This window comes from Pongo pygmaeus, chromosome 20, assembly GCF_028885625.2.
Source record: "Pongo pygmaeus isolate AG05252 chromosome 20, NHGRI_mPonPyg2-v2.0_pri, whole genome shotgun sequence".
In the NCBI taxonomy this organism is placed as follows: domain Eukaryota; kingdom Metazoa; phylum Chordata; class Mammalia; order Primates; family Hominidae; genus Pongo; species Pongo pygmaeus.
Genome location: NC_072393.2, coordinates 42,345,100 through 42,373,024, shown reverse-complemented (window position 1 = coordinate 42,373,024; position 27,925 = coordinate 42,345,100). Strand labels below are relative to the sequence as shown.

Here is a 27,925-nt window from a genome sequence, read left to right as displayed (position 1 = left end):
CAAATATTTAACAAGATTTATGAGGGATGAAAGAATCTGCTGCATTTTAAATACTACTCTAGCCTTCCTCAAGTATTGTCAGATGAATTTTGTTAGCTAAAGCAAATTGGTGTCCCATATATATGGCATTTACATTTTCTTTCGGTTTTTTTTTTTTTTTTGGAGATGGAGTTTCACTCTTGTTGCCCAAGCTGGAGTGCAATGGCACAATCTCAGCTCACTGCAACCTCCGCCTCCCGGGTTCAAGAGATTCTCATGCCTCAGCCTCCCAAGTTGCTGGTATTACAGCTGTGTGCCACCGCGCCTGGCTAATTTTGTATTTTTAGTAGTGACAGGGTTTCACCATGTTGGTCAAGCTGGTCTCAAACTCCTGGCCGCAAGAGATCCACCCACCTCAGCTTCCCAAAGTGCTGTGATTACAGGTGTGAGCCACCGTGCCCGGCCCCATTTTTTTTTTTTTTTTGAGACAAGAGTCTTGCTCTGTCACCCAGGCTGCTGTGCAATGGCATGATCTTGGCTCACTGCAACCTCTGTCTCCTGGGCTTAAGCAATCCTCCTGCCTCAGCCTCCCAAGTAGCTGGGATTACAGGCATGCACCACCATCCCTGGCTAATTTTTTTCATATTTTTTGTAGAGACGGCGTTTCACCATGTTGCCTATGTTGGTCTCAAACTCCAGGACTCAAGCAATCCACTCACCTCAGCCTCCCAAAGCTCTGAGATTACAGGTGTGAGTCACTGCGCCCGGCGTGTGTGTTTGTGTGTGTGTATAATAATAATAATTATTATTATTTTTTTTTTTTAGATGAAGTCTTGCTCTGTCGCCAGGCTGGAATGCAGAGGATCGATCTTAGCTCACTGCAACCTCTGCCTCCCGGCTTCAAGTGATTCCCCTGCCTCAGCCTCCCAAGTAGCTGGGATTACAGATGCGTGCCACCATGCCCAGCTAATTTTTTGCATTTTAGTACAGACGGGGTTTCACCATGTTGGCCAGGATGGTCTCTATCTCCTGACCTTGTGATCCACCCACCTCAGCCTCCCAAAGTTCTGGGATTACAGGCGGGAGCCACTGGCCCGGTCTGCATTTATATTTTGAATCATCTGATTTCCCCTAAGGGCTAATGACTCTGCTGCTGATAAAGGTCTGAATGATTAACTCCTTTCAGCACATTCACTGCCCTCCTCTCCCCCATTATGAATTCCCTGAGGTTGACTTGGTTCTGAGCCACCAAAAAGGCCTCCCTACTTTCTTTACATTCATGGAGTTCTTCAATTTTTCACCAGTTGTATCATGATGTGTAATAAATTCTGAAACAGAAATAAATCCCTGCTAATTCCTAACATTTATAAGGTGTCTCACATTTAGAATCATAGGTTTTTTTTTTTCCAAATCAGTATGAACTTTCTCATGTCAATCAAATTCTGAGCCATCCCTCATTTCTTCATTCACTCCTCTGTCGTGAATGAATTCTTTGATGTTGACTAAGGTGTGAGGCCCGAATAAAGGCCTTTCCACACTGCTGACATTCATATGGTTTCTCACCAGTATGAATTTTCTGGTGTCGACTAAGTTCTGAGCCACGACCAAAGGCCTTCCCACACTCCTTACACTCGTAGGGTTTCTCACCAGTGTGACTTCTCTCATGATGCATGAGTTCTGACCTTCGAATGAAAGCCTTCCCACATTCCTTACACTTATGAGGTCTCTCCCCAGTGTGAACTTTTTGATGTCGAACAAGTTCTGTGCTACAAGTAAAGGCCTTTCCACATTCCTTACACTCATAGGGTTTCTCACCAGTGTGAGCTCTCTGATGTCGGGTAAGTTCTGAGCCACGACGAAAAGACTTCCCACATTCCTTACACTTTTAGGGTTTCTCCCCAGTATGGACACTCTGATGTCGAATAAGATGTGAATCAGAGACAAAGGCTTTCCCACATTCCTTACATTCATGGGGTTTCTCACCAGTATGAATTCTTTGATGTAGACTCAGCTGTGAGGCACAACTGTACACCTTTCCACACTCCCTGCATTCGTAGCATCTTTCACCAGTATGGATTATCTGATGAAGGCTCAGTTGTGTGTCATAACGAAAAGCCTTTCCACATTCCTTACATTTATGGGGTTTCTCACCCGTATGGATTCTTTGATGTCGAAAAAGGTGTGAGGGACGGGTAAAGGCCTTCCCACACTCCTTACATTCATAGTATTTCTCATCAGTATGGATCCTCTGATGTAGATTAAGCTGTGCGGTGGATGGAAAGGCTTTCCCACACTCCCTACACTTATAGGGTTTCTCACCAAGATGCATCCTCTGATGCTGACTAATTTGTGAGCTGGAATGAAAGCCTTTCCCACATTCCTTACATATATGAGGTTTGTTTCCAGTATTAATGCTCTGAGGTTGAGTAATTCCAGAATCACGATTAAAGGCACATTTGTTATTTTCACTATGTTTTTTGCTTTCATGAAGCGTCTGATACTTAATCAAGTCTGATCCACTATTAAAGATTTTCCTACATTCTCTACATTCAGGTTCTTTTTCCTTATTATGAATTATTTCATGTTGAATAGGACACAACTGGCACCTGAAAGCATTCTTACATTTCCTGCATTCACAGCATTTCTCTCCAGTATGAAGCCACTGATATTCTCTATGGGCTGTGCACTGCACGGAAGTAAGTGGTATTACAGCTTGTCTGAAATGTCCCTCCTGATGACCCTGTTGTCTCTCCACCTGGCATCTGATTTCTCTGATAACTCTGGCCTTCTCCTGCTGCGGTGATCTGATTTCATAAATGTTTTCCTTTGGAGATAAATTCTTGGTTTCTCTTCCAAACTCCCAATCTGCAAAATAACAAGAAAGAAAATAGGAGGTATTTTCACATTGCAGGACAAAGAAAAGTCCTGAAGTGGAAACGACAAACTAAAAATAGTTAATAAACACTTCTTTACACTGCAATTACAAAAAAAAAAAGGGAAGTGAAAAATGAGAAAACGAGGAGCTTTTGGGCTCAAGCAATCTGCCCACCTTAGCCTCCCAAAGTGTTGGGATTACAGGTGTGAGCCGCTGCACCCAGCCACATCTCTGATACTTTTAAAGACCCTTGTGATTACACTGGGCCCACTTGGATAACCTAAGATCCTCTCCCTAACTGAAGTTGAGCAGATTTGCAACCTGAATTCCCCCTCACCACGTAAGAGTAACACGTTCACAAGTTTCAGAGATTCGGATATAGACATCTTTGAGGGGTTATTATTCTGCCAATATTGGCTTGTAATGTATAAATATGTAATTTGTATGACAATAATAGTACAAAGAAGGGAGGTGGGAACAGAAGTATTTTGGAGCAAAGTATTTATATAAGATTAAAGTTAAGCTAGTATTAATCCAAACTGGATTAAGTTGAAATGCTAATTATAATCTTGAAGGCAACCACTAAGACAATAATTTCAAAGACTACTGTATACGAAACAATATAGGAACAAGAATGGTACTCTAGAAAATATTCAGGTAATACAACAGAAGGTAGTAATGGAAGAATAGAGGAATAAAACAATAACAACACAAATAGAAAACAAATACCACAATACCAATTGTAAATCCTACCCCATCAGTGTATTAAATGTAAACATATTAAACACTACAGAGTTTGTTAAACACTACAAGAAGAGTTTGGCAGGATGGATTAAAAAAAGTGATCCAAGTATATGCAATCTACCAGAGACACAGTTTTTTGCTTGTTTGTTTGTTTGTTTGTTTGTTTTTGAGACACAGTCTCACTCTGTCACCCAGGCTGGAGTGCAATGACATGATCTCAGCTCATTGCAACCTCCACCCACTGGGTTCAAGTGATTCTCGTGCCTCGGCCTCCTGAGTAGCTGTGACTACAGGCACGGGCCACCATGCTCGGCTAATTTTTTGTATTTTTAATAGATACAGCGTTTCGCCATGTTGGCCAGACTGGTCTCAAACACCTGACCTCAACTGATCTGCCCACCTCGGCCTCCCAAAGTGCTGGGATTACAGGTGTGAGTCACCATGCCCAGCCCCCGAGACAAACTTTAGATTCAAGGACACAAATAGTTGAAATGAAAGAATGGAAAAAGATATACCATGCAAAGAGTAACCAAAATGAGGTAAAATAGCATTACTAATACCAAACAAAATAAACTTTAAGACAAATATTGTAACCAGTGAGAAAAAAGGATATTTTGGCCAGGCGCAGTGGGTCACGCTCGTAATCCCAGAACTTTCAGAGGCTGAGGCGGGCAGATCTCGAGGTCAGGAGTTCAAGACCAGCCTGGCCAACACAGTGAAACAAAAATTAGCTGGGTGTGGTGGTGGACACCTGTAATCCTAGCTACTCAGGAGGCTGAGGCAGGAGAATCACTTCAACCTGGGAGGTGGAGGTTGCAGCGAGCAGAGATTGTGCTACTGCACTCCAGCCTGAGCGACAACGCTAGACTCCATCTCAGAAAAAAAAACAACACACAAATCAGAAAAAAGGATATTTTATAATGATAAGAGGATATAATGATAGTCAGAAAACTGTAACAGTTGTAAGTACATATATACCTAATAACACAGGCCCAAAATATGTAACATGAGAATTAAAGAGAGCCATAGACAATTGAACAAATTGAAGACTTCAGTACTTTACTTTTAATAATCAATAGAATAGCTAGGCAGAAGATCAACAAGGAAACAGAAGGCTTGAAAAACACCATAAACCAATTAAACCTAAGAAAACATTTGTAGAATACTCCACTCAACAACAGGAGAATACACATTTTTCTCAAGCATGTATGGAACATTTTTCAGGTTAGACCATATATTAAGGCATAAAACAGCCCTCAATAAATGTAAGAGGATTGAAATCACACAAAATATGTTTTGCAACTACAATGGAATGAACTTAGATATCAATAGCAGAAGGAAATTTGGGAAATTCACAAACATGTGAAAATTAAAAACGTACTCCTAAATAACCAATGTGTTAAAGAAATCATGAGGAAAATTAAAAAATATTTTGAGATAAATGAAAAGTCAACATACCAAAACTTATGAAATGCAGCTAAAGCAGGGCTTAAAGGGAAATTTACAGCTTAAAACACCTACATTAAAAACAAGAAGAAAAAAAACAGAGATATCTCAAATCAACAATCTAACTGTATATCTTAAGGAACCAGATAATAAAGAATAAACAAAAACATAAAGCTTCCAGAAGGAGGGAAATAATAAAAGATCACAGCAGCAATGAACGAAATAGAGAATAGAAAAACAACAGAGAAAATCAATGAGACCAAAATTGGTCTTTGGAAAAGATCAACAGAATTGGCAAATCTTTGGCTAGATTGACCAACAAAAAAAGAGAGAAGTCTCAAAATACTAACATCAGGAATGAAATAGGAGATATCACTATTGACCTTATAGAAATAAAAAGGGTTATAAGGAACTCCTATGAATAACTATATGCCAATGAGTTAGATAACTTAGACAGAACGGACAAATTCCCCAAAAGACCCAAAACTACCAAAATTGACTCAAGAGGAAATAGAACACCTGAATAGACTTACGCCAAATAAAGAGACTGAATTAGGGCAAAAAAAATCTTCCCATAAAGAAAAGCCCAGGAGCAAATGGCCTCACTTACCCAACATTAAAGAAAACTTAATATAAATCCTTCACGAACACTTCAAAAAGACAGAAGACGAAACATTTTCTAATTCTGAGGCCTGCATTACCCTGATACCAACCAGACAAAGCAAAGATATCACAAGAAAACTACAGAACAATATCTTCAACAAAAAAGACCAAACCAGATCCAACAGCATGGAGAAAGGATTATATACCACATCCAGGTAAAATTTATCCTACAAATGCAAGGTTGGTCCAACATCCAAAAGTTATCAATGTAATCAAACATATTAATACAACAAAGGACATAAACTACAGATGTCTTAATAGATGCAGAAAAAGTAATGGAAAAAAGTATTCCAAAATCCTTTCATGACAAAAATACTCAACAAACTAAGAAAAGAAGGGAACCTATATACAAATGTTCATAGCAGCTTTAGTCATACATAATAGCCTAAAAGTAGAAACAACCCAAATGTCTACCAACTGATGAATGAACAGAATGGTAATATCTATACCATGGAATACTATTTGGCAATATAAAAGAATGAGGCACTGGTGTATGTTACACTATGGATGAACTTTGAAAACATTCTGGTAAGTGAAAAAAGCCAGTCATAAATTATATGTTGTGTGATATCATTAATATAAAATGTCCAGAACAGGCACATCTATATAGACAGAAAGTGATCAGTAGTTGCTTAGGGCTGGGTTTGGGGAGTGACTGCTAATGGGTATGGCGTTTCATTTTGAGTGATACAAATGTTCTACAATTAGACTGTTGTGATGGTTGCGAACTGACTAAAAATTACTGAACTTTAAATGGATGAATTTTATGATATCTCAATAAAACTGTTTTAAAAAGTCAGGACAAAACTGGACCCAAAATGCAAGTAAAATGGTTGTCACAGGGGAAGAAAGAGAGCACTTCCTCTCTGAAATGAGGGGGGAAGTATTATAGGAGGTGAGCAAGAGAGCCTGGTAAATGGAGCTGAAACATCCTTTACTTTCTGTTTTTTTTTTTGAGATGGAATCTCGCTCTGTCACCCAGGCTGGAGTGCAGTGGCGCGATCTCGGCTCACTGCAACCTCTGCCTCCTGGGATCAAGCAATTCTCCTGCTGCAGCCTCCAAAGCAGCTGGGACTACAGGCACCCGCCACCATGCCCAGCTAATTTTTGTATTTGTAGTAGAGACGGGGTTTCACCATATTGGCCAGGTTGGTCTTGAACTCCTGACCTCGTAATCCGCCTGCCTTGGCCTCCTTTTTTTTTTTTTTTTTTTTTTTTTGAGAAGGAGTCTTGCTCTGTTGCCCAGGCTGGAGTGCAGTGGCGCAATCTTGGCTCACTGCAACCTCTGCCTCCCAGGTTCAAGTGATTCTCCTGCCTCAGCCTCCTGAGTAGCTGGGATTACAGGCACGTACCACCAGGCCTGGCTACTTTTTTTGTATTTTTAGTAGAGACAGGGTTTCACCATGTTGGTCAGGCTGGTCTTGAACTCCTGACCTCGTGATCTGCCCGCCTCAGCCTCCCAAACTGCTGGGATTACATCCTTACTTTCTTCCCCAGATCTCAAGCCTTTTTAGGCAGCTTTCCTACCAAAATGCCCGAAGTGCTGCCTTCTCACAGATGAGCTAAGTGACCACCTGCTATGGCCTCCCCATTCCAGTTCATCATCACTTACCTGGACACCATTCTTTTGTCTCCTTCCTCTTAATCATCCAGGGCTCTTTCTTCTGCTCCAATAAGGAGATCACATTTGGCTTAGTATCAGAAAGCCCTGCTCAAAAACAAAGGGAACAAGGTTTTGTTGTGGGTGTCAGAATTAAAAATCAGTCCCTAATTATCAAGAAAGAGGAGCAGGTAGATTAAGGGTCAGAAGAAGAAGTGAGGGTCAGAGCACCACAATAAATCAACATTAATTCCTTTCTTGTCTAATTATAAACTCAAGTTTGCAATATGTGATTCCACTTAACCATTCATTTCCACTTCATCAAATCACAGCTCCAAGAAGGGAGGTATGAAAATTTCCATAAAGGGAAGATCAAGGTGCCTGCCGGAACAGCCAATTTCCAACTTCACAAGAGACAAACCATTCTTTTGGTGAGCAAGAAACATTAACTCATCCAGGTACTTGAAAAGCACTCGTGACAAACTCAGAAAAAAGAACCTAAGAATTCCAGAAGGCCAATTCTGTGTTTGGCGGGGCGGGAGGTGTGACGGGGGGGAGATAAAGTTACCCAGTAAGACCAGGTTGCCGTAATTTTCCAACATTACATCTCGGTACAAATCCTTCTGAGCAGAGTGCAAGCATTCCCACTCCTTTTGAGAGAAGTAAATGACCACATCTTTGAACTTCAAGCCCTGAAACCACAAATAAATATACCATTTGTGAAATTCATGGACAAAATCTTTAAGACAACATAAAAGAAAATGGAGAAAGCAATTCAGTAGGAAGTTCCACTAGGAAAACAGGCCATACCGGCCCCTTCAACATGGAGGGGTCAGTGTGGAAACAGGGGTGATCAGAGTCAAGTGCCCACATGGTTCTTGGGCATGCTTACTCCTGCAGAGGTAGCCTCTGGGCACTTCCATTATCTACCCAGGTCAGAGAATAAACTAAGTCCATGTAAGTGGTGTTTCTCAATTAAATGAAACTGTACGTGCAAGTACACGGAACACTCTATGTTAAGCACACAAACTTCTCATTGCCTCTTCCTCTTTCCCATTGAATAAATTAAATCCTAAATCAGTTTTCTACATCACCAAAAATTCTTAAACAGACAGCAATTTTACTGGCTGCATGATTCCTCATATAATATATTCAATGTTCTTATTTTGAGGAAGTAGGTTGGAGAAGTTCTCTAAAGGTTCTTTTGCAGTTATAATAGTCATTCATTATTTTTCAACAATTTTTTTTTTTTTTTTTTGAGACAGAGTCTCACTCAGGTGCCCAGGCTGGAGTACAGTGGCACAATCTCGGCTCACTGCTACCTCTGTCTCCCAGGTTCAAGCAATTCTCCTGCCTCAGCCTCCTGAGTAGCTGGGACCACAGGCATGGGCCACCACATCTGGCTAATTTTTGTATTTTAGTAGAGACAGAGTTTCACCATGATGGCCAGGCTGGTCTTGAACTCCTGGCCTCAAGTGATCTACCCGCCTTGGCCTCCCAAAGTGCTGGGATTACAGGCATGAGCCACCGTGCCTGGTCATTTCTCAACAATTTATACTTCTGGCTAAATTGTTCCTGTTACCACAAATGTCCCCAACCATACTCTCCTTGTTCCTTAGCTACCAGAACTGATGGAGAAAGATGCAGACTCACAACGATGTCACATGAGGTGCGCACATACTACACAAGTTCAAAATGGACACACTGTATCCATCTGGCACAGACTCCTTGGGAATATACTGTAACTCCATACAATCTACATATCTCAGGATATCCCCAGTCCTAAAATCCTCAGACAGCTAGAGATACTGGCTGATACTGAGACTGCAACACAATAAATTAACATCAATTCCCTTCTTGTCTAATTAGAAAACTCAAATTTGCAATATGTGATTCCACTTAACCATTCATTTCCACTTCATCAAATCATAGCTCCAAGAAGGGAGGTATGAAAATTTCCATCAAGGACTGGTTTTCCTACTCCATCAGTACTCTGGGTGGAAGACTATGCATCTAAAAAATGCTAATCCTGGTATAGTGGCTCACGCTTGTAATCCCAACATTTTGGGAAGCCAAGGTGGGAGGATTGCTTGAGCCCAGGAGTTCAAGACCAACACAGTGAGATCCCATTTCTACAAAAAAATCCAAAAATTAGCTGGACAAGGTGGCATGTACCTGCAGTCCCAGCTACTTGGGAGGCTGAGGCAGGAGGAGCTCTTTGAGCCCCAGAGGTTGAGGCTGAAGTGACCCATGATCGTGCCACTGCACTCCATCCTGGGTGACCGAGCAAGACGTTGTCTCAAAAAAACGTATAAATGCTAAGAGGTTTGCTGATAAATACCTAAACACTTCTTGGAGAACAGAGGGGCCCTTAAGAGACAGCAGCCTTGGCCAGGCACGGTGGCTCACACCTGTAAATCCCAGCACTTTGAGAGGTCGAGGCGGGTGGATCACCTGAGGTCAGGAGTTTGAGACCAGCCTGGTCAACATGGTGAAACCCCGTCTCTACTAAAAATACAAAAATTAGCCGGGCATGGTGGCAACATGCCTGTAATCCCAGCTACTAGGGGGGCCAAGGCAGGAGGATCGCTTGAACCTGGGAGGCAGAGGTTGCAGTAAGCCAAGATCGTGCCACTGCACTCTAGCCTGGGCAACAGAGGGAGACTCCGTCTGTCAATCAATCAATCAATCAATCAATAAAAGAGATAGCAGTCTTTGGTAGCATTACTGCCTGGAATGGGAAGAACTGGGGAACAAGTCCCTGGGGAAGGCAAGAAGTTTTAGGAAAAAGAAATCTGTTCAATCTGTTCAAATCTTCTAAAGCAAAAAGAAGACATTCAGAAGCAGAGAGCAGAACAGTAGTTACCAGAGACGGGGTGGGGGTACAAATGGGGAGAGGTCGGTCAGTGAGTACAAAGTTACAATCAGGAAGAATAAATTCTGGTGCTCTATTGCACAGTAGGGTGACTATGTCACAATAAAATACTGTATATTACAAAATAGCTAGAAGAGAGGCTTTTGAATGTTCTTACCACAAAGAAACGATAAATGTGTGAGGTGATAGATATACTAACTACCCTGACTGGCTCATTATGCCACATAGATATATATTGAAACATCAAATTGTACCCCATAAATATGACCCCAAAGTGCTAGGATTACAATGTGTCTGATATGGTTTGGATCTGTGTCCCCACTCAAGTCTCATGTGGATTTCTAATCCCTAATGTTGGAGGTAGGGCCTGGTGGGAGGTGAATATTTCATGGGGGTGAACATGGGGGTGAATATTTCATGAATGGCCTAGCACCATCCCCTTGTTGCTGTTCTCATGATAGTAAGTTCTGACAAGATCTGGCTGTTTAAAAGTGTCCAGCACCTTCCCTGCTTCCTTCTGCTCTGGCCAGGTGAAGTGCTGGCTTCTCCTTTGCCTTCCACCATGATGGTAAGTTTCCTGAGCAACCCCAGAAGCTGAGCAGATGCCAGCATCATGCTTCCTGAACAGCCTGCGGAGCTGGAGCTGTGAGCCAATTAAACCTCTTTTCTTTATAAAATCTCCAGTCTCAGGTATTTCTTTATAGGAATGCGAGAAGGGACTAATACATTGTTAATTAAAATAAAAAATAGAAAAGAAAGCATTCAGGCCAAGTGTGATGGCTCACGCCTGTGATCCTAGCACTTTGGGAGGTGGGGGTGGGAGGATCGCTTGAGTCCAGGAGTTTAAGACCAGCCTGGGCAACATAGCAGGACCCCATCTCTACAAAAATAAAAAATAAAAATTTAAAAATGAAAGAATGCATTCAATGAAGGAGAGGAGACGTACTAACACATAGATAATAGCTTTTACAACTACAAAATTTATACCCTAGGTTTCTCCTAGAGAAAGCCTGAGAAAGCAAAAGAGGAAGAAAAAGCAAGTCATGGGGATTTGATTGATATTTTTGGATAAGAGAATTTTGTTGACAAAATTCATCAGACTGACCTCAAGGTCCCCAAAGGCCTGAGAATGAATCCCTTCACCCCATCCCTGCTTTTGGTACCCCAACACACACACACACACACACACACACACACACACACACACACAGAGTCTGTTTTTTTTTTTCTCTCTGAGATTTGAGAAAGAATGAACAAACCTTTGTCTTTCTTGAATCCCAGGGAATCCAACTGTAGAATAACAGATTCAGAACAAACAACTTCCCCACTGTCAGGAGCTGATCAGAGCCCAGGGCCTGGGCTCCCTTTTGTACAACCTGGATATCACTGAGACCCTCAGCCATGGAAGGCACCCCAAAGACTTGAGGGAGCCCTCAAGGCCCAGGAGCACAGGATACCTGGGCAGGCCCAGCTCTGGACAAAGACTTCTACAACAGAGGGTTCCAGCCTCTCTCAAGCCTAATAGAGATAGAGGAATAAATTCTGGTGTTCTATGCACCAGCCACTTCCTGGGCTTTGTTCCTATATCCCAGAACTGGAGCCTTCGGAACTAAAACTAAAACCTCAGTCTGCAAAGACTCTCCAGAATCACCAGCACTGAGGCAGACAACCCACAGGATCGCAGGCCCTTAGCACCCTCAGCAGGGCTCAATTACCCAGATACACAATGCATGAAACCACAGTTCCAGGAATCCTCATGGCCAGTACATCCTGGTTCCAAACCGAGATTACCCATGGCTTTCCTGCCTGACATTCTCTCCTGCTACTACCCCTAACCTTACTGCTGATAGTGTAATGCACTCTGCATCTCAAGGACAATCATTGTACTTTAAGCACTTTAAGCTCCTGGTGCCTTACATATATTAATCCTCATGAGAAGGTCATGAATCCTAACTGAAAGGAAACTTTAGCTTGGAGAAGAGAAGTCATTTACTCAAATCTGCAGTTACAGTGGCATTGCTGGGTTCTGAATCTACTGAGAAATAACCAAGTCTGCAGCTGGTTGCCTTCTAACTTCTGGCTCTTGTAGATGCAACCTGGGAATTTCCTGATCCTTTGAAAGAACCCTCAGCTGGCCCCTGCATTTAGGGGAGCAGAAAATGCTAGGTCTGCTGTGTTTGTCACTGCAGATCACAGCAGTCTATGAAGGGAGATCAAAGGTGGAAGGGAATGGGAAGAGAGGAGCAGCTGTGTCAACAAAATTCTCTTATCCAAAAATACAAATCAAATCCCCATGACTCTGGCTCTATGTGGGCACCAGGGTCGCAGGTGACTCTTACCTAGCATGCATTTCCCCTTCAAAAGCTCAGTCACGGAGGGGGAAAAAGAGAAAATCAATCATAGGACACCAGGCTCTGTGGGGAACTAGTTACTATGACCAAATCACCAGCTGAAAAATAAGAGATTGAATATCAAGAATATTTTAGAATGCAAGGATAAGCTGACAGAGAAGTAAAGTAATCTTCAGCAGATAAAACTATGTCAAAATAGGTACAGAGAGGGGTAAGCTGAGCCACTGAGGCTTACTTGGCCCACGGAATGTCTATGGAGCCAGATGACCATAAGCTTTGACGTTCATGACATTGAGGAGCAGGGGGAGAGAAGATCAAGCCTATAGCTGGCCAAGTGGGGGGTCTAATTAATTCCATACTACGAAGACCTGGGACCTCTAGAACCACGCCCTTAGAGTAAGGGAAAACTAGATGTAGCATTCCCATTCTTAGGGTCTGCTAGGAAAACTGCCTGACTTGAACCTTGGCAGATGGCAGGAGGGAAACATTCTCCTCTGAGGAACTGTAACTACAAGCCACCCCTCACACAGGCCTACAGTTCACATAACAATACTAAGGAGGATCTAAAAAACTTGCCATCTGTGTTTACTTTATGGTGGTCCTGGTTTGGCAGGGCTCCTGGTAGGAGCAAACACAGATCTGCCCTAGAGGAACAACCTTCAATCAGGCCTCAAGAATCTATGGGTAGAATTCCAAGGAAAATAACCTATGAGTCAAAAATAAAGCAGCACAGCATTGTGAATGAAAGAAATGTCACTGAACTATGCAGTTTAAAATGGTTAACTATATATTATGTGAATTTTGCCTAAACAAAACATCAAATTAAAAAAAAAAATGGCCAGGTGTGGTGGCTCATGCCTGTAATCCCAGCACTTTGGGAGGCCAAAGTGGGCGGATCACTTGAGGTCAGGGGTTTGAGACCAGCCTGGCCAATCTAGGGAAACTCCAACTCTACTTAAAATGCAAAAATTAGCCAGGCATGGTGGCGTGCACCTGTAGTCTCAGCTACTTGGGAGGCTGAGCAACAAGAATCGCTTGAACCTGGGAGGTGGAGACTGCAGTGACCCCAGATTGCATTACTGCACTCCAGCCTGGGTGACACAGTGAGACTGTGTCTCAAAAACAAAACAAACAAACAAACAAACAAAAAACATGCAAAGAGGCATAATTCCATGAACAAAGAGTCAGGAAAATCAGTCATGAAATTGTTTCAACTTTTCATTATGTTTGAAAATTTCCCTAATAAAATGTTGAGAGGCAGGAGGAATCACCTCTGTAAAAGATTCATATATTATACAGATAATGCCAAAAATTATAAAACAACCATATTACATGTTTTTAAAATGGAGGCAATGTATAAGAAAACTTCACCTTTCCCCTCTCCCCTCTCCCTCCTTCGGTCTCCCTCTCCTTTTTTCGGTCTCCCTCTGTTGCCGAAGCTGGACTGTACTGCGGTGATCTCGGCTCGCTGCAACCTCCCTGCCTCGCTCGGGCTCCTGTGATTCTCTTGCCTCGGCCTGCCGAGTGCCTGGGATTGCAGGCGCGCGCCACCATGCCTGACTGGTTTTTGTTTTTGGTGGAGACGGGGTTTCACCCTGTTGACCGGGCTGGTCTCCAGCTCCTGGCCTCGAGTGATCTGCCCGCCTCGGCCTCCGGAGGTGCTGGGATTGCAGACGGGGTCTCGCTCACTCAGTGCTCAATGTTGCTCAGGCTGGAGTGCAGTGGCGTGATCTCGGCTGGCTACAACCTCCACCTCCCAACCGCCTGCCTTGGCCTCCTAAAGTGCTAAGATTACAGCCTCTGCCCCGCCGCCACCCCGTGAGGAGCGTCTCTGCCCCACCGCCCATCGTCTGGGATGTGAGGAGCGCCTCTGCCCGGCCGCCCCGTCTGGGAAGTGAGGAGCGCCTCTGCCCGGCCGCCCGGTCTGGGAAGTGAGGAGCACCTCTGCCCGGCCGCCCGGTCTGGGAAGTGAGGAGCGCCTCTGCCCGGCCGCCACCCCGTCTGGGAGGAAGTGAGGAGCGCCTCTGCCCGGCCGCCCCGTCTGGGAAGTGAGGAGCGCCTCAGCCTGGCCGCCCTGTCTGGGAGGTGAGGAGCGCCTCTGCCTGGCTGCCACCTCGTCTGGGAGGAAGTGAGGAGCGCCTCTGCCCGGCCGCCCCGTCTGGGAGGTGAGGAGCGCCTCTACCCGGCCGCCCCCTCTGGGAAGTGAGGAGCGCCTCTGCCCGGCCGCCCATCGTCTGGGAGGTGAGGAGCGCCTCTGCCCGGCCACCCCGTCTGGGAGGTGAGGAGGACCTCTGCCCGGCCGCCCATCGTCTGGGAAGTGAGGAGCGCCTCTGCTCGGCCGCCCCGTTTGGGAAGTGAGGAGCGCCTCTGCCTGGCCGCCCCATCTGGGAAGTGAGGAGCACCTCTGCCCGGCCGCTCTGTCTGGGAGGTGAGGAGCGTCTCTGCCCGGCCGCCCCGTCTGGGAAGTGAGGAGCGCCTCTGCCTGGCTGCCACCCTGTCTGGGAGGAAGTGAGGAGCACCTCTGCCCGGCCGCCCCGTCTGGGAGGTGAGGAGCGCCTCTGCCCGGCCGCCCCGTCTGGGAGGTGAGGAGCGCCACTACCTGGCCGCCCATGGTCTGGGATGTGAGGAGCCCCTCTGCCTGGCCACCCCATCTGGGAAATGAGGAGCGCCTCTGCCCGGCCGCCCCGTCTGGGAGGTGAGGAGCATCTCTGCCTGGCCGCCCCATCTGGGAAATGAGGAGCGCCTCTGCCCGGCCGCCCTGTCTGGGAGGTGAGGAGCGCCTCTGCCCGGCCGCCCTGTCTGGGAGGTGTACCCAACAGCTCCGAAGAGACAGCGACCATCGGGAGTGGGCCATGAGGACGATGGCGGTTTTGTTGAAAAGAAGGCGGGGAAGTGTGGGAAAAAGAAAGATCAGATTGTTGCTCTGTCTGTGTAGAAAGAGGTGGGCATAGGAGACTCCATTTTGTTCTGACTAGGAGAAATTCTTCTGCCTTGGGATGCTGTTGATCTATGGCCTTTCCCCCAGCCCCGTGCTCTCTGAAACATGTGCTGTGTCAACTCAGGGTTAAATGGATTAAGGGCGGTGCAAGATGTGCTTTGTTAAACAGATGCTTGAAGGCAGCATGCTCTTTAAGAGTCATCACCACTCCCTAATCTCAAGTACCCAGGGGCACAAACACTGCAGAAGGCCGCAGGGACCTCTGCCTAGGAAAACCAGAGACCTTTGTTCATGTGTTTATCTCCTGACCTTCTCTCTCCACTATCATCCTATGACCCTGCCATATCCCCCTCTCTGAGAAACACCCAAGAATCATCAATAAATACTTCATAAAAAAAAAAAAAGAAAAGAAAACTTCACAAAGATGACAGTAGATTTCAATAAAAGGAAAAGAAATAAAAACATAAAACAAAAAAAATACTTAAATCATACAATGGCTGGAATAAATCTCTGAAGAGAAAAATTACTAGACTCAAAGGTATAAAAAGAGATTATGCAGAATGCAATTAAAAAAGACAAATGAGCCGATGTACAGAAGAGAGATTAAGAAGATAACGTGAGATGGCTTAATAGATATTTAACTGAAGTTCTAGAAGGAGAAAAGAGAAGGAATTAAGAAAATGGCAGTATTGGAAGATAGGACAGCTAAGAAATTTTCAGAATTGGGAAAGGCATTATTCAGATTCAGGAAGCCCAATAAGTCTTAAACAGAATAAATAAAAATAAATCCATGCCTAGACAATCACACCAAAACTGCAGAGCACTAAATACAAAGAGAATACATGAAAAGCAATTTGGGATTAAAAATAGATTATCTACAGAAAAAAAAAAAATCTGATTGACAGATGACTATTTAATAACAAAAATATAAACCAGAAGACAGCGGAATGTCCCAGTGTGAGGGTAAAATACCTTTCACAAATGAGGGTAAATAAAGACATTAAAAAAAAACACACCAAAATCAGAGAGAAAATTACTATTTAATTCCATCTAAAGGAAAGTGATCCCAGATGGAAAGCTTGACATGTAAGAAAGAATGTGAACCAAGAAAGTGGTAAATACATGGATAATGTAAGCTAACACTGAATACATAAAATAAAAATTTCTTATGGGTTAAAAAAAGATAGAAGAAAAATACCTGACAATAATGTAAGTTGTTTGATTAGTTAGAATATATCCTACTTCCTTATTTACCAAGAACATAATAATATTTTTTAGTTTTAGACACTAGTAAGTTAAGAAAGTATATTAAAATTTCCAAGGTAACCACTAAATAAACACAAATAGCTTATAACTTTCAAACTCACAGAAGGGAAAATGAAATGAAGATAATGAAATACAGAAAAGGTAGAATAAAAAGCACAAAAATGATACCTTCAATTATATCAGTAATTACAAGCACTGTAAATAGACTAAATACTCTTGTTAAAGAACAAAGTTGGTCGCCAGGCACAGTGGCTCACACCTGTAATCCCAGCACTTTGGGAGGCTGAGGTGGGCGGATCACGAGGTCAGGAGATCGAGACCATCCTGGCTAACACGGTGAAACCCCGTCTGTACTAAAAATGCAAAAAAATTAGCAGGGCATGGCGGCCTGCACCTGTAGTCCCAGCTACTTGGGAGGCTGAGGCAGGAGAGTTGCTTGAATCCCGGAGGTGGAGGTTGCAGTGAGCCGGGATCGCACCACTACACTCCAGTCTGGGTGACAGAGCGAGACTCCATCTCAAAAAAAAAAAAAAAAAAAGAACAAAGTTGGTCAAAATTGTCAAAAACCAAAGCCCAGCTCTATGCTGGTTATTAGAGACACATTCAAAACATAAATATTCAGAAAGATGAAAGTTAGAAAAGGATAACTTTATGCTTACCTAATAAAAAATACATATTATATATACATACACATATACATAAATGAAATAGAAACTCTACTAGACAAACCCTAATCATAGTGGCAGATTTTAACAAAACACTAGAAATAACTGATAGATACAACAGACAAAAAGTCAGTAAAAACAGAATATTTAGATACTGAAATTATTAAGCTTGATCTAATGGCTGCATATAGAACAATGCACTCAATTCAAATAACATTCTTCTCAATCATATATGGAAGATTTTGAAAAACTGACCACCCTGGATCTTAACACAAGAGAAAAACATTTTGCATGAATGAATACATACTAAGGAAACGATGCACATTAACACAACTGCCTTATGGGCAGGGGGAGGATGGGGGTAGTAAATGGCATAGAAGACAGGGAATAAACAAATAATCTGAAAAGAGTGGCCTTGCTCACACCATTGATAACATGAGTACTCCCAGATCCTACCATGGGAAAAAGAAAAGGAAGACTGATATATTTTATGAGGCTAGACCAGAGGTCAGCAAACTTTTTTTGTAAAGGGCCAAATAGTAAGTATCTTAGGCGCTGTGGGACATACCATCTCTGCTGCAACTCCTCAACTCTGCCATGCAGCACAGAAGCAGCCATAGATGTTATATAAATGGATGAATGTGGTTATGTTCCAATAAAGCTTTATTTATGAACACCAAAATTTGAATTTCATCTTATTTCCATGTATCATAAAATATAATTCTTTTGATCATTTCCCCCAACCATTTAAAAATGTAGAAAACAATCTTGGTTCACAGGCCAAGGCCACAGTTCTCCTGGGATAGAGTAACTTGTATAAAGACATTATGAACAATTGAAATTACTGGCCAGTCTTACACATGCCACAGATTTAAAATTCTAAGCAAGTTATTAGCAAACTGAATCCAGTAATATGTAAAAATTCATCACACATCATGACTAAGTTAGGTTTTTCCCAATAAAAGGTGTATATGATACTGGAAATAAATTAAAATTATTAGGCACATTAACAGATTAAAGAGAAAACACTTAGGATCATTTCTTTTGTTTTCTTTTTCTTTTTGAGATGGAGTTTTGCTCTTGTTGCCCAGGCTACAGTGCAATGGCGCGATCCTGGCTCACTGAAACCTCTGCCTCCCAAGTTCAAGTGATTCTCCTGCCTTAGCCTCCTAAATAGCTGGGATTACAGGCACCCGCCACCTCACCCGGCTAATTTTTTGTTGTTGTATTTTTAGTAGAGATGGGGTTTCACCATGCTGGCCAGGCTGGTCTCGAACTCCTGACCTCAGGTGATCCGCTCGACTAAGCCTCCCAAAGTGCTGGGATTATAGGCATGAGCCACCGCGCCCGACTAATCATTTCAATGGATGCAGAAAAGGCATTTTAAAAATGCAATATTCCTTCATGATAAAAACTCAAGAGCAAATTAGCAATAAAAAGCAATGTCCCTAACCTGATAAAGGACACCTACAAAAAAAACAAGTGCCAACTTAAGTAAAAGTGAAGTATCTAAAACTGAATAAGACAGAGTGCCCATATTCACCATTCAAAACTGTTCTGGGAGGTGAAGCCAGTGCAGCAAGATAAGAATTAAAATAAAGGTTAAAAAAGAAGGAAATAAATCAATACTAATAGACAAAGACAATTATTTACAACTAAAAAGTGTCTTTATTCATCAATGATATGATCAAGTTGGATGACCCCACATCCAAAAGAATTTACAAGATATCAGAATAAATAAGAGTTAAGCAAGGTGGAGGGATATAAAATCAATATCTCAAAATCAACTGCAATAATCTGTCATGGGAGTTTTAAGAAATAAAAAATCAATGGCAAGTCTATATACCAGAAACAATAAGAAAATTATATTTTATTTCATTTACTTTTTTTTTTTGAGACTGGGTCTTGCTCTGTCACCCAGGCTGGAGTGTAGTGGCATAATCATAGCTCACTGCAGCCTCATCCTCCTGGGCTTGAGTGATTCTCCTACCTCAGCCTACCAAGTAGTTGGGACTACAGGCATGCACCATCATGCCTTGCTAATTTTTTATTTATAGTAGAGATGGGGTCTCACTATGTTGCCCAGGCTGGACTCAAACTGCTGGGCTTAAGTGATTCGCCTGCCTCGGTCTCCGTAAGTGTTGGGGTTACAGGTGTGAGTCACAGCACTCGGTCTATATGCTAAAATTAATGTCATCTAAGAAAAACACAAAATATAAAAACACCTAGAAATAAAATTAACAAAAGATGTGTAAGACTCTAATTATAAAATATTTATTGAAAACCATTCCACAAGATTCAGGTAAGCAGAGTTATTTAGAGGCAGAGGAAGACTCAATACCGTAAAAATGTCAACTTTCCCCAAATTGATCAAAGGTTTAATGCATTATAAATCATTATCCCAAAGTTTCCATAGAATTTGATCAGCCAATTCTAAAATGTATATGAAGCCAAAGCCTAGGAACAGCTAAGACCTTTCTAGAGAACAGGACCATGGTAGAGGAATGTGACTTACCAAATATCAGACATTACTAGAAAGCAGTCTTTAGGCAGTATGGTTTAAATAGACAAATGGACTGGCAGATTAGAAAGGCGAGCCCAGAATAGACAAACACGTACATAGGGAAACTTAATTGATGATGGAACTGCCACTGAAGTACAGAGACAGGACTGTGGAGTAAGGAATGTGCCTCCAAAAAGAGGTTTGGCCTTTGTCTCAGCTCTTGGGAAGTAACCTCTAAACATTTTGAATTTCCTGAGTGATAGGAATGTCTTTGTTATTTATGGTGGGCCCCTAAGACCACGTCTGTTAGTTTATGCTCATGAGATGACTAGGGCTTGGGGCTGGCCACACCTACTTCTACCATGTAGTCGGTCTTGGGACTTTGAGCCGTGTGATACCAGCTTGACTTTCAGGCAAGGAAGGAGGACAGATGCTGGAAACTGAGTTCGTGCACATGGAAAATGATTCAATCAATGATGCCTATGTAATGAAGCTTCAGTAAAAACGGGGCACTGAAGCTTGAGTGAGCTTCTCTGGTTGACAATACTCTGGGTGTACTGCCAAACATCAATACTGGGAGGGTAATACAACCCAATGTATCCTTTCCCTGTTATAAATATGACTGTGAATATAACAGCTTTCAGAGTTCTGTGAGTCTTTCTACTGAATTATATGATGGTGGTGGAAACACCTGAATTTGTAGCTAGCTGGTATGAAGTGAGAGTGGTCACGGGAATCTCTCAAGTTGTAGCTGGTGTCTGAGTGACGGCATCTTGTAGGGACTGTTCCCTCAGACCTTGCAGTTTGCCTAATCCTTTACAATGGCCTTTTCAATAAATGATGTTTCGGATATTATCCAAATGGAAATACCATACCCTACAATTAATTCCAAGTGAATTGAAGACTTAAACATTAAAGGCAAAATAATATCATTTATAGAAAATAGGGATAATATCTTTACTCTTAGGAGAGATTTCATACACAAGATGTAAATAAATTAAAGAAAATGGCATTAAATTTGAAGGCATTAAAATTGGGAATTTCTACCATCATTTAAAGGTTAAAGTAAGAAAGCATGCACAGCACATATAACTGGCAAGGACGACAATCCACAATATTTAAGAAATGCATACAAAGCATTAAAAGGAACAAAAACTCTAGAAATATAAAAATCAATAGAAAAATTAGAAATGACATAAAATTGTACTTCAGAAAAGAGAAAACATGAATGCCGATGAGCATGAAAGTTGCGGGGGTGGGGGGCTCAACCTCATTTAGTACCAAAATACGCAAATTTGAAATCAAAATAATATATATCAACTCATACTCAAGTGCGTAAAAATTTAAAAGTTTAATAATACCAAGTGTTGGTGAGGATATGAAGTAAAAGGAATAGTAAATGAGTATAATAAACACTTTAGAAAACAACTGGGCAATGTTGAGTAAGGCTGAAAACGCATATAACCTATGAGCTAGCAATTCCTTTTTTAGTTACATACAGAAATTCTTGCACAGAATACAAAAAGAGGAGTTCAAGAATGTTCACTGGAGTAATGTACACAATATAAATGAAAAATGTATTCATATAACGGATGGCTTTACAGTAGGATAAGCTGGCAATGTGAATGAATCTCTTGAACACTCGTTGGAAGACAAGCAATAGAGTTGCAGAAAAATCCAAACAGTATGATTTCTTGACATCAAATTAGAACAGGAAAATAAACACATATGGTTAAGACTATATAGAAAAACAAGGAAATGCAAAACACAAGATTCGGAATAACAGATACCTTTGACAGCTAAAGAAGGGGATTTGGATTGGGACGATCAAAGCACACATGGGATTTCTAACATTAGCATTCTACCTCTTAACATGGGTGTTCAGTCCCCCTTAATATGTTACACATGTTCTACTATTCAATATTTAATAAAAGCAGTTTTAAAAAGACAGTTACAGGCCAGGCGCGGTGGCTCATGCCTGTAATCCCAGCACTTTGGGAGGCCAAAGCGGGCAGATCACCTGAGGTCGGGAGTTGAAGACCAGCCTGACCAACATGGAGAAACCCCATCTCTACTAAAAAATCCAAAATTAGCTGGGCATGGTGACACATGCCTGTAATCCTAGCTACTTGGGAGGCTGAGGCAGAAGAATCACTTCAACCCAGGAGGCGGAGGTTGCGGTGAGCTGAGATCGTGCCATTGCACTCCAGCCTGGGCAACAAGAGCAAAACTCCATCTCAAAAAAAAAAAAAAAAAAAAAGACAGTTACAATATAGCATGATAAGGACTATAAGAGATACAGCAATTGAGACCAAGTGCAACCATGAGACTGACGCAGGCTTCATAGATGCTGGTTCTTGACATAGGTTCAGTAGAACCCAGAGAAAGGGGTGGTGAGGGATAAATGCCCTTCTTGTGTTTCTTGTACAATGGAGGCATGAGATGACTGTGCATTCTGGGAACTGCTAGTAGTTTAACACAACTAGGGTAAAGTCAGAGAGGGAGCAGAGAAACGAGGCTGAAAAGAAGGATCAGATCCTGAGACATTTAGACTTGTTCTCACAGATGAAAAGAATTAACTGAGGGGTTTTTAAGCAGGATACATTGCCTTCCATTAAAAGAAGAATCTTGCTATAGGAAATAAGAAAATAGTGACCTACTCAGGTTGAGGGGTGTGGGGAAAGTTTCACGTAACATGTAGAAGATTAACTGGGACTTAGAAAAGGAACAGAATTCCAACAAGCAGAAAACACACTGAACAGCACTCCAAGTAGAGAGAGCAGAAATGGAGGTAAGAAGGGAGACCAATTGCATCCTGTGTTTCTGAGGAGCAGAAAGTTAACTGGGATAGCTGATGAGGGGTTCTGAGAGGAGTAGAGAGAAGTGATGTTGGAGAACTCCACAGGAATCAGGACAGGAAATGTTTTGAATGACAGGTTATACCTGCCAGGACTAAATACATCATCTTTGCTCACCACTTTACTCCAATACTAAGCTTTGTGCTCTGCTAAATACAGAATGTGCTTTTTAGTAAATATGCAATGAACGTGAAAGGACTGGAGATTTATCCTGAAAGTAACAGGGATTCACTGAACAAAATATAAAAGGTGACATTACTGGACTATCTTATTGGCAAAGAGTAAAAGTGGAGCCAGGGAGCCCAATTAGTTCAATGTAGTATCTACTCCCACAAGGCAAAAGACAGTGGAGTGAGGCCCTAGGGCATAAGCTCACAGAACAGGAAAAGAAAAGAAAAAATGAAATTGGGCACTTCATTGGATGTTGGGGAGACCAGAAGGTAGGAGCTGGGGGACCCCAGGTTGCCAGTGTAAGTGCAGCTGAATTTCCATTATCATCACATTCCCCAGACTGAAATTACGAAGAAGCCCATGGTCACAGAGCTAGTAAATGGCAGAAATGGGCTAAGATTCCACCCTTTCATCACAGTGCACAGCCTCCCATTAGCAGGGACAAAGGGCAATTAATATTTTCAGGAGAGATGATACAGGGAGAAATAGACAATGAAGTGTTGAAGTGCTAGGGAAGCTGAAGCTTCCTCCCCACTGGTGTGCAGGGAATGGATGGGGAGGGTGTGGTGATCTTCTGATAATCTTAGGAAGGTTTTGGCCTCTACAGGAATGGGAAGAGAAACTCAACAAATTCTTACAGAATTCTGAAGAAAAGTCAGAGAGAAAGAAACCGATTAATTCAGAATAGAAAATACGTTTCTTTAGTCTTAGAGTGAAAGTAATTCTTGAGGACTGGCCAGAATTAATGAAGTAAGTGCTACATCCAGACAGATCCAGGACAAAAAAAAAACAAAAAAAAACCTACAAATACCATGCCACTCTTTAATGCGACTCCAAAGTCGCATAAAAAATCTAAATAAACACTCCAAATTTGGAATTTTATAGCCAACATTCTCTGGTGAGATATCACAGGAGATACCTTAAAGACTAAATTGTTTGGATAAAAGACAAAGTATTTTAGGAAAATATAAAAGTAACTATTCTATTTTTGTGGTAAGAAAGACCATCTGGCATAGCATAAAGGGAAAAATTTTAAGAAAAGAGTTGATTTATTTGAATACATTTCTGAAAACTAAATGAATCTAAAAGCACACAAAATAGATTAACTGTGAAAAAATATTTCTAAAACAATGTATAAATGACAAAGAGAAAATATGCTGAACATATGAAATGTTGTTTAAAATAAATTAAAAAACATAGCATTCTTTGACAAGTGGGCAAAGGAAGTCAGTAGGTGATTTAGAAACCCCAGCTCTACCCTTTTTTTTTTCTTAGACGGACTTTTGCTCTTGTTGCCCAGGCTGGAGTGCAATGGAGCAATCTTGGCTCACCGCAACCTCTACCTCCCAGATTCAACTGATTCTCCTGCCTCAGCCTCCCAAGTAGCTGGGATTACAGGCATGCGCCACCACATCTGGCTAATTTTGTATTTTTAGTAGAGATGGGGTTTCTCCATGTTGGTCAGGCTGGTCTTGAACTCCTGACCTCAGGTGATCCGCCCGCCTTGGCCTCCCAAAGTGCTGGGATTACAGGCATGAGCCACTGCACCTGGCCAGCTCTACCATTTTTAACTGCGTAAGTTTGAGGTGAGTGACTTGATTTCCTCAGTTGTCAACTTAGTATAATACTCTATTTCATTGAGTCTGAGATGTCACTGATAATAAGGCCCTTATAACTTTATATACTAGGAAAGAAAAAAAAATGCCATCAATGAAACTATGACTTGCCAAGAATTTTTGTAAAGCCCATTCTGATTTCAGAGAGGTTAAAATGTGAGAAAAATTACGTCAGAGAATTAATGAAATCTAGTCATACCTGTCTAATAGAGTTGTTACGTGGATTAAACAAGATCACATCTGTAAAGAACGTCCAACTATAAGTGGCTCAAAGTGCATGCTCAATAAGTTAGCTATTTCTATTAGTAGTATGAACCCACTCTGAAAAAAAAAATCACATGACTACACATATAAGCAGACAAAATAATCTGAAAACATTAATAGTGACAATCTGGATGGTGGGACCATGGATGGAGTGACTTAAGCTTTCTTTGTGACTCCCTCAAATTTTGAAACTTTTGCAAAAATTGTATATCACTTTAATCATAAGAGGGCATTCAGGTTATTTCTATCTTGAGGAAAAACTATCTGGAGATAAAGTGGACAAGTAGGCATTCCAGGCTATAAGAAATCGAGGCCGGGCGCAGTGGCTCACGCCTGTAATTCCAGCACTTTGGGAGGCCGAGGCAGGGAGATCACAAGGTCAGGAGTAGGAGACCAGCCTGACCAACATGGTGAAACCCCATCTCTACTAAAAACACAAAAACTAGCTGGGCATGGTGGCGCACGCCTGTAATCCCAGCTACTCAGGAGGTTGAGGCAGAAGAATTGCTTGAACCAGGGAGGCGGAGGTTGCAGTGAGCTCAGATCACACCACTGCACTCCAGCCTGGGTGACAGAGCAAGACTCTGTCTAAAAAAAAAAAAAAAAAAAAAAAAAGTCTTGGCGCAGTGGCTCATGTCTGTAATCCCAGCACTTTGGGAGGCCAAGGCAGGCAGATCACAAAGTCAAGAAACTGCGACTATCCTGGCCAACATGGTGAAACCCTGTCTCTACTAAAAATAGAAAAATTAGCTGAGCATGGTGGCATGCGCCTGTAGTCCCAGCTACTTGGAAGGCTGAGGCAGGAGAATCGCTTGAACCTGGGAGGCGGAGGTTGCAGTGAGCTGAGATAGCACCACTGCACTCCTAACTGGCGACAGAGCAAGGCTCCGGGGAGGCCTAGGCGGGCAGATCATGAGGTCAGGAGATCGAGACCATCCTGGCCAACACAGTGAAACCCCATCTCTACTAAAAATACAAAAAATTAGCCGGGCGTGGTGGCACGCGCCTGTAATCCCAGCTACTCGGGAGGCTGAGGCAGTAGAATCGCTTGAACCTGGGAGGCGGAGGTTGCAGTGAGCCGAGATCGTGCCATTGCACTCCAGCCTGGGCAACAGAGGAGACTCAGTAGCAAAAAAAAAAAAAAAAGAAAGAAAGAAATCGATAAGCAGGCCGTGCAAGATGGCTCTCGCCTGTAATCCAAGCACTTTGGGAGGCCGAGGCAGGTGGATTGCCTGAGTTAAGGAGTTCGAGATCAGCCTGGGCAACATGGAGAAACCCCGTCTCTACTAAAAATACAAATATTAGCTGGGCATGGTGGTGTGTGCCTGTAATCTTGGCTACTCAGGAGACTGAGGCAGGAGAATCACTTGAACCCAGGAGGCGGAGGTTGCAGTGAGCCGAGATTGCACCACTGCACTCCAGCCAGGGCAACAGAACGAGACGTCTCAAAAAAAAAAAAAAAAAAAAAAATTGATATGCAAAAGGCTATTGCATATGATCATGGAGGGGACAATGTAGAAATTAGTGAGACTGAAAAAGCTAATTCTGTTCTTCAATTTCCCTGCCAAATCACTGAGGCATGTTCTCTGTCAACACTGTTGTGAGCATGAATAAAATCCAGGGAAGTGGAAATTCTAGATCAGATGAGACAAGGTTTGCAAAATAGACAGCCCTGGGCTGCTTTAGGAAAATGCTACATAAATGCAGTTTCCTCCCCTCTTCCCCTTTCTTCAAATCATGAATGCAAATCTTTTAGATAAATTTCTGAAATAGGACACTGTCCTGAAAACCAGTAAGTCCTTTCCAAGAAGAAAATGTCAAATGCAAGTTACCTCCTCCATCACTTCAGACGCACAGCAGTTCTCTTCTGGGTTCTTAAAGAAAGATGTGGGAAAACATTAAGAAGCCATAAGACAACAATCCCTCCCTGAACCCCCTGGGAGGCCAAACTCCTGCCCCACCCCAGGCACTGAAAGGGAGACCAAAGAAGCTGCAATCCCACCGCTCTCTGTCATCCTCACAAAGAAATGCAGGTGACCTTAGGAGCCCAGACAGAAGTACTGGGAGAGCCCCCCAGACCATAGCCTTCTTCCTCCATAAGAGCCTAACTTGGGAAACTTTCAGGCCTAGCGTCTTACACTGAGCCCAAAAGTCTGTGTCGCCAAGACACAGCTTAAGTGGACCCACCTGTCAGGGTCTCAAACTCCTGTCCTTTAGGCTGGGGGCACCTTTATGGGTCTAGATCCCTGGTGGCTACTGGGTGAAAGAACAGAGAAGTGGATATAGCAGGGACTCCCCAGCCCCAAACTCTAGAACCGTTTCCACCCTCAACACACACTAGAGATAGACCCGGTGGAGGGAAGGCCATTCACAGAGATTCATTACCTACTGACTAGTCGCAGTTGGGGTTTGCGTAGACGGCCAGGACCCATCCACAGGGCAGATCCCGCCCAGCGTATCCCCAGAATGTACAGTGAGGGTGTCCCGCCCCCTCCCAGGCCTCCCAAAGATGGGGTCGACGACCCGGCACACGCTCACACTTACATGCACAGCCACACAGAATCCCGTGCAGACAGGACTCCCACCACAGCCCCGCAGGCACAGCGGGCACAGATCGCCAAGCACCTGTTGCTGGGCGCACAATCCAGGTTCGGGAAGAACTGCCCGAACTTTTAGTCCAGACAAGAAGACGCAGGGCCGCGATACCCTAGACCTCCTAACATTCCCAGACCGCTCCAGCGCCAGCCTCACACCACACCCACTCCTTGCTGGCGCGCGGCCCGACACTGCCCTCTCCCGAGCTGGGGGCCAGTGGCCCTGACACTCTTCTCCCATCCCGACTGCACGGCCCCGACACTCCCTTCCCCATCGCACAGCCCTGACCTCCCTTAGCGGTGAAACGTGGGCATGCAGCCCGCACATCCCCGAGAGCCACTTGTCTTTTAAACTCCAGACGACCTCAGCCCCGCGCCGGGACGCCTCACCGCCCCCTTCGGCGTCCTAGCACTCAGGTCTGAACGAGTCCATCCCAACCCAGCAGGCTCCGCAGCCCGGGACGTTCCAGCCCTTTGCGTTCCAACACCCGCCAAGGAAAGGGGACTAGCCTTCTTC

General features: G+C 43.2%; 1 protein-coding gene across 1 annotated transcript; it reads right to left on the bottom strand.

The window, feature by feature from the left end:
• Nucleotides 1-87: 87 nt before the first annotated feature.
• LOC129019573 (zinc finger protein 568-like) lies at nt 88-27,925 on the bottom strand. Its single transcript, XM_054462438.2, has 5 exons — nt 27,359-27,925; nt 26,647-26,688; nt 7,876-7,999; nt 7,320-7,415; nt 88-2,844 (listed from the first exon to the last, which is right to left on the bottom strand). Exons 1-5 carry the CDS (start codon nt 27,734-27,736, stop codon nt 1,865-1,867), a joined length of 1,620 nt encoding a protein of 539 aa, XP_054318413.2. The 5' UTR covers nt 27,737-27,925; the 3' UTR covers nt 88-1,864.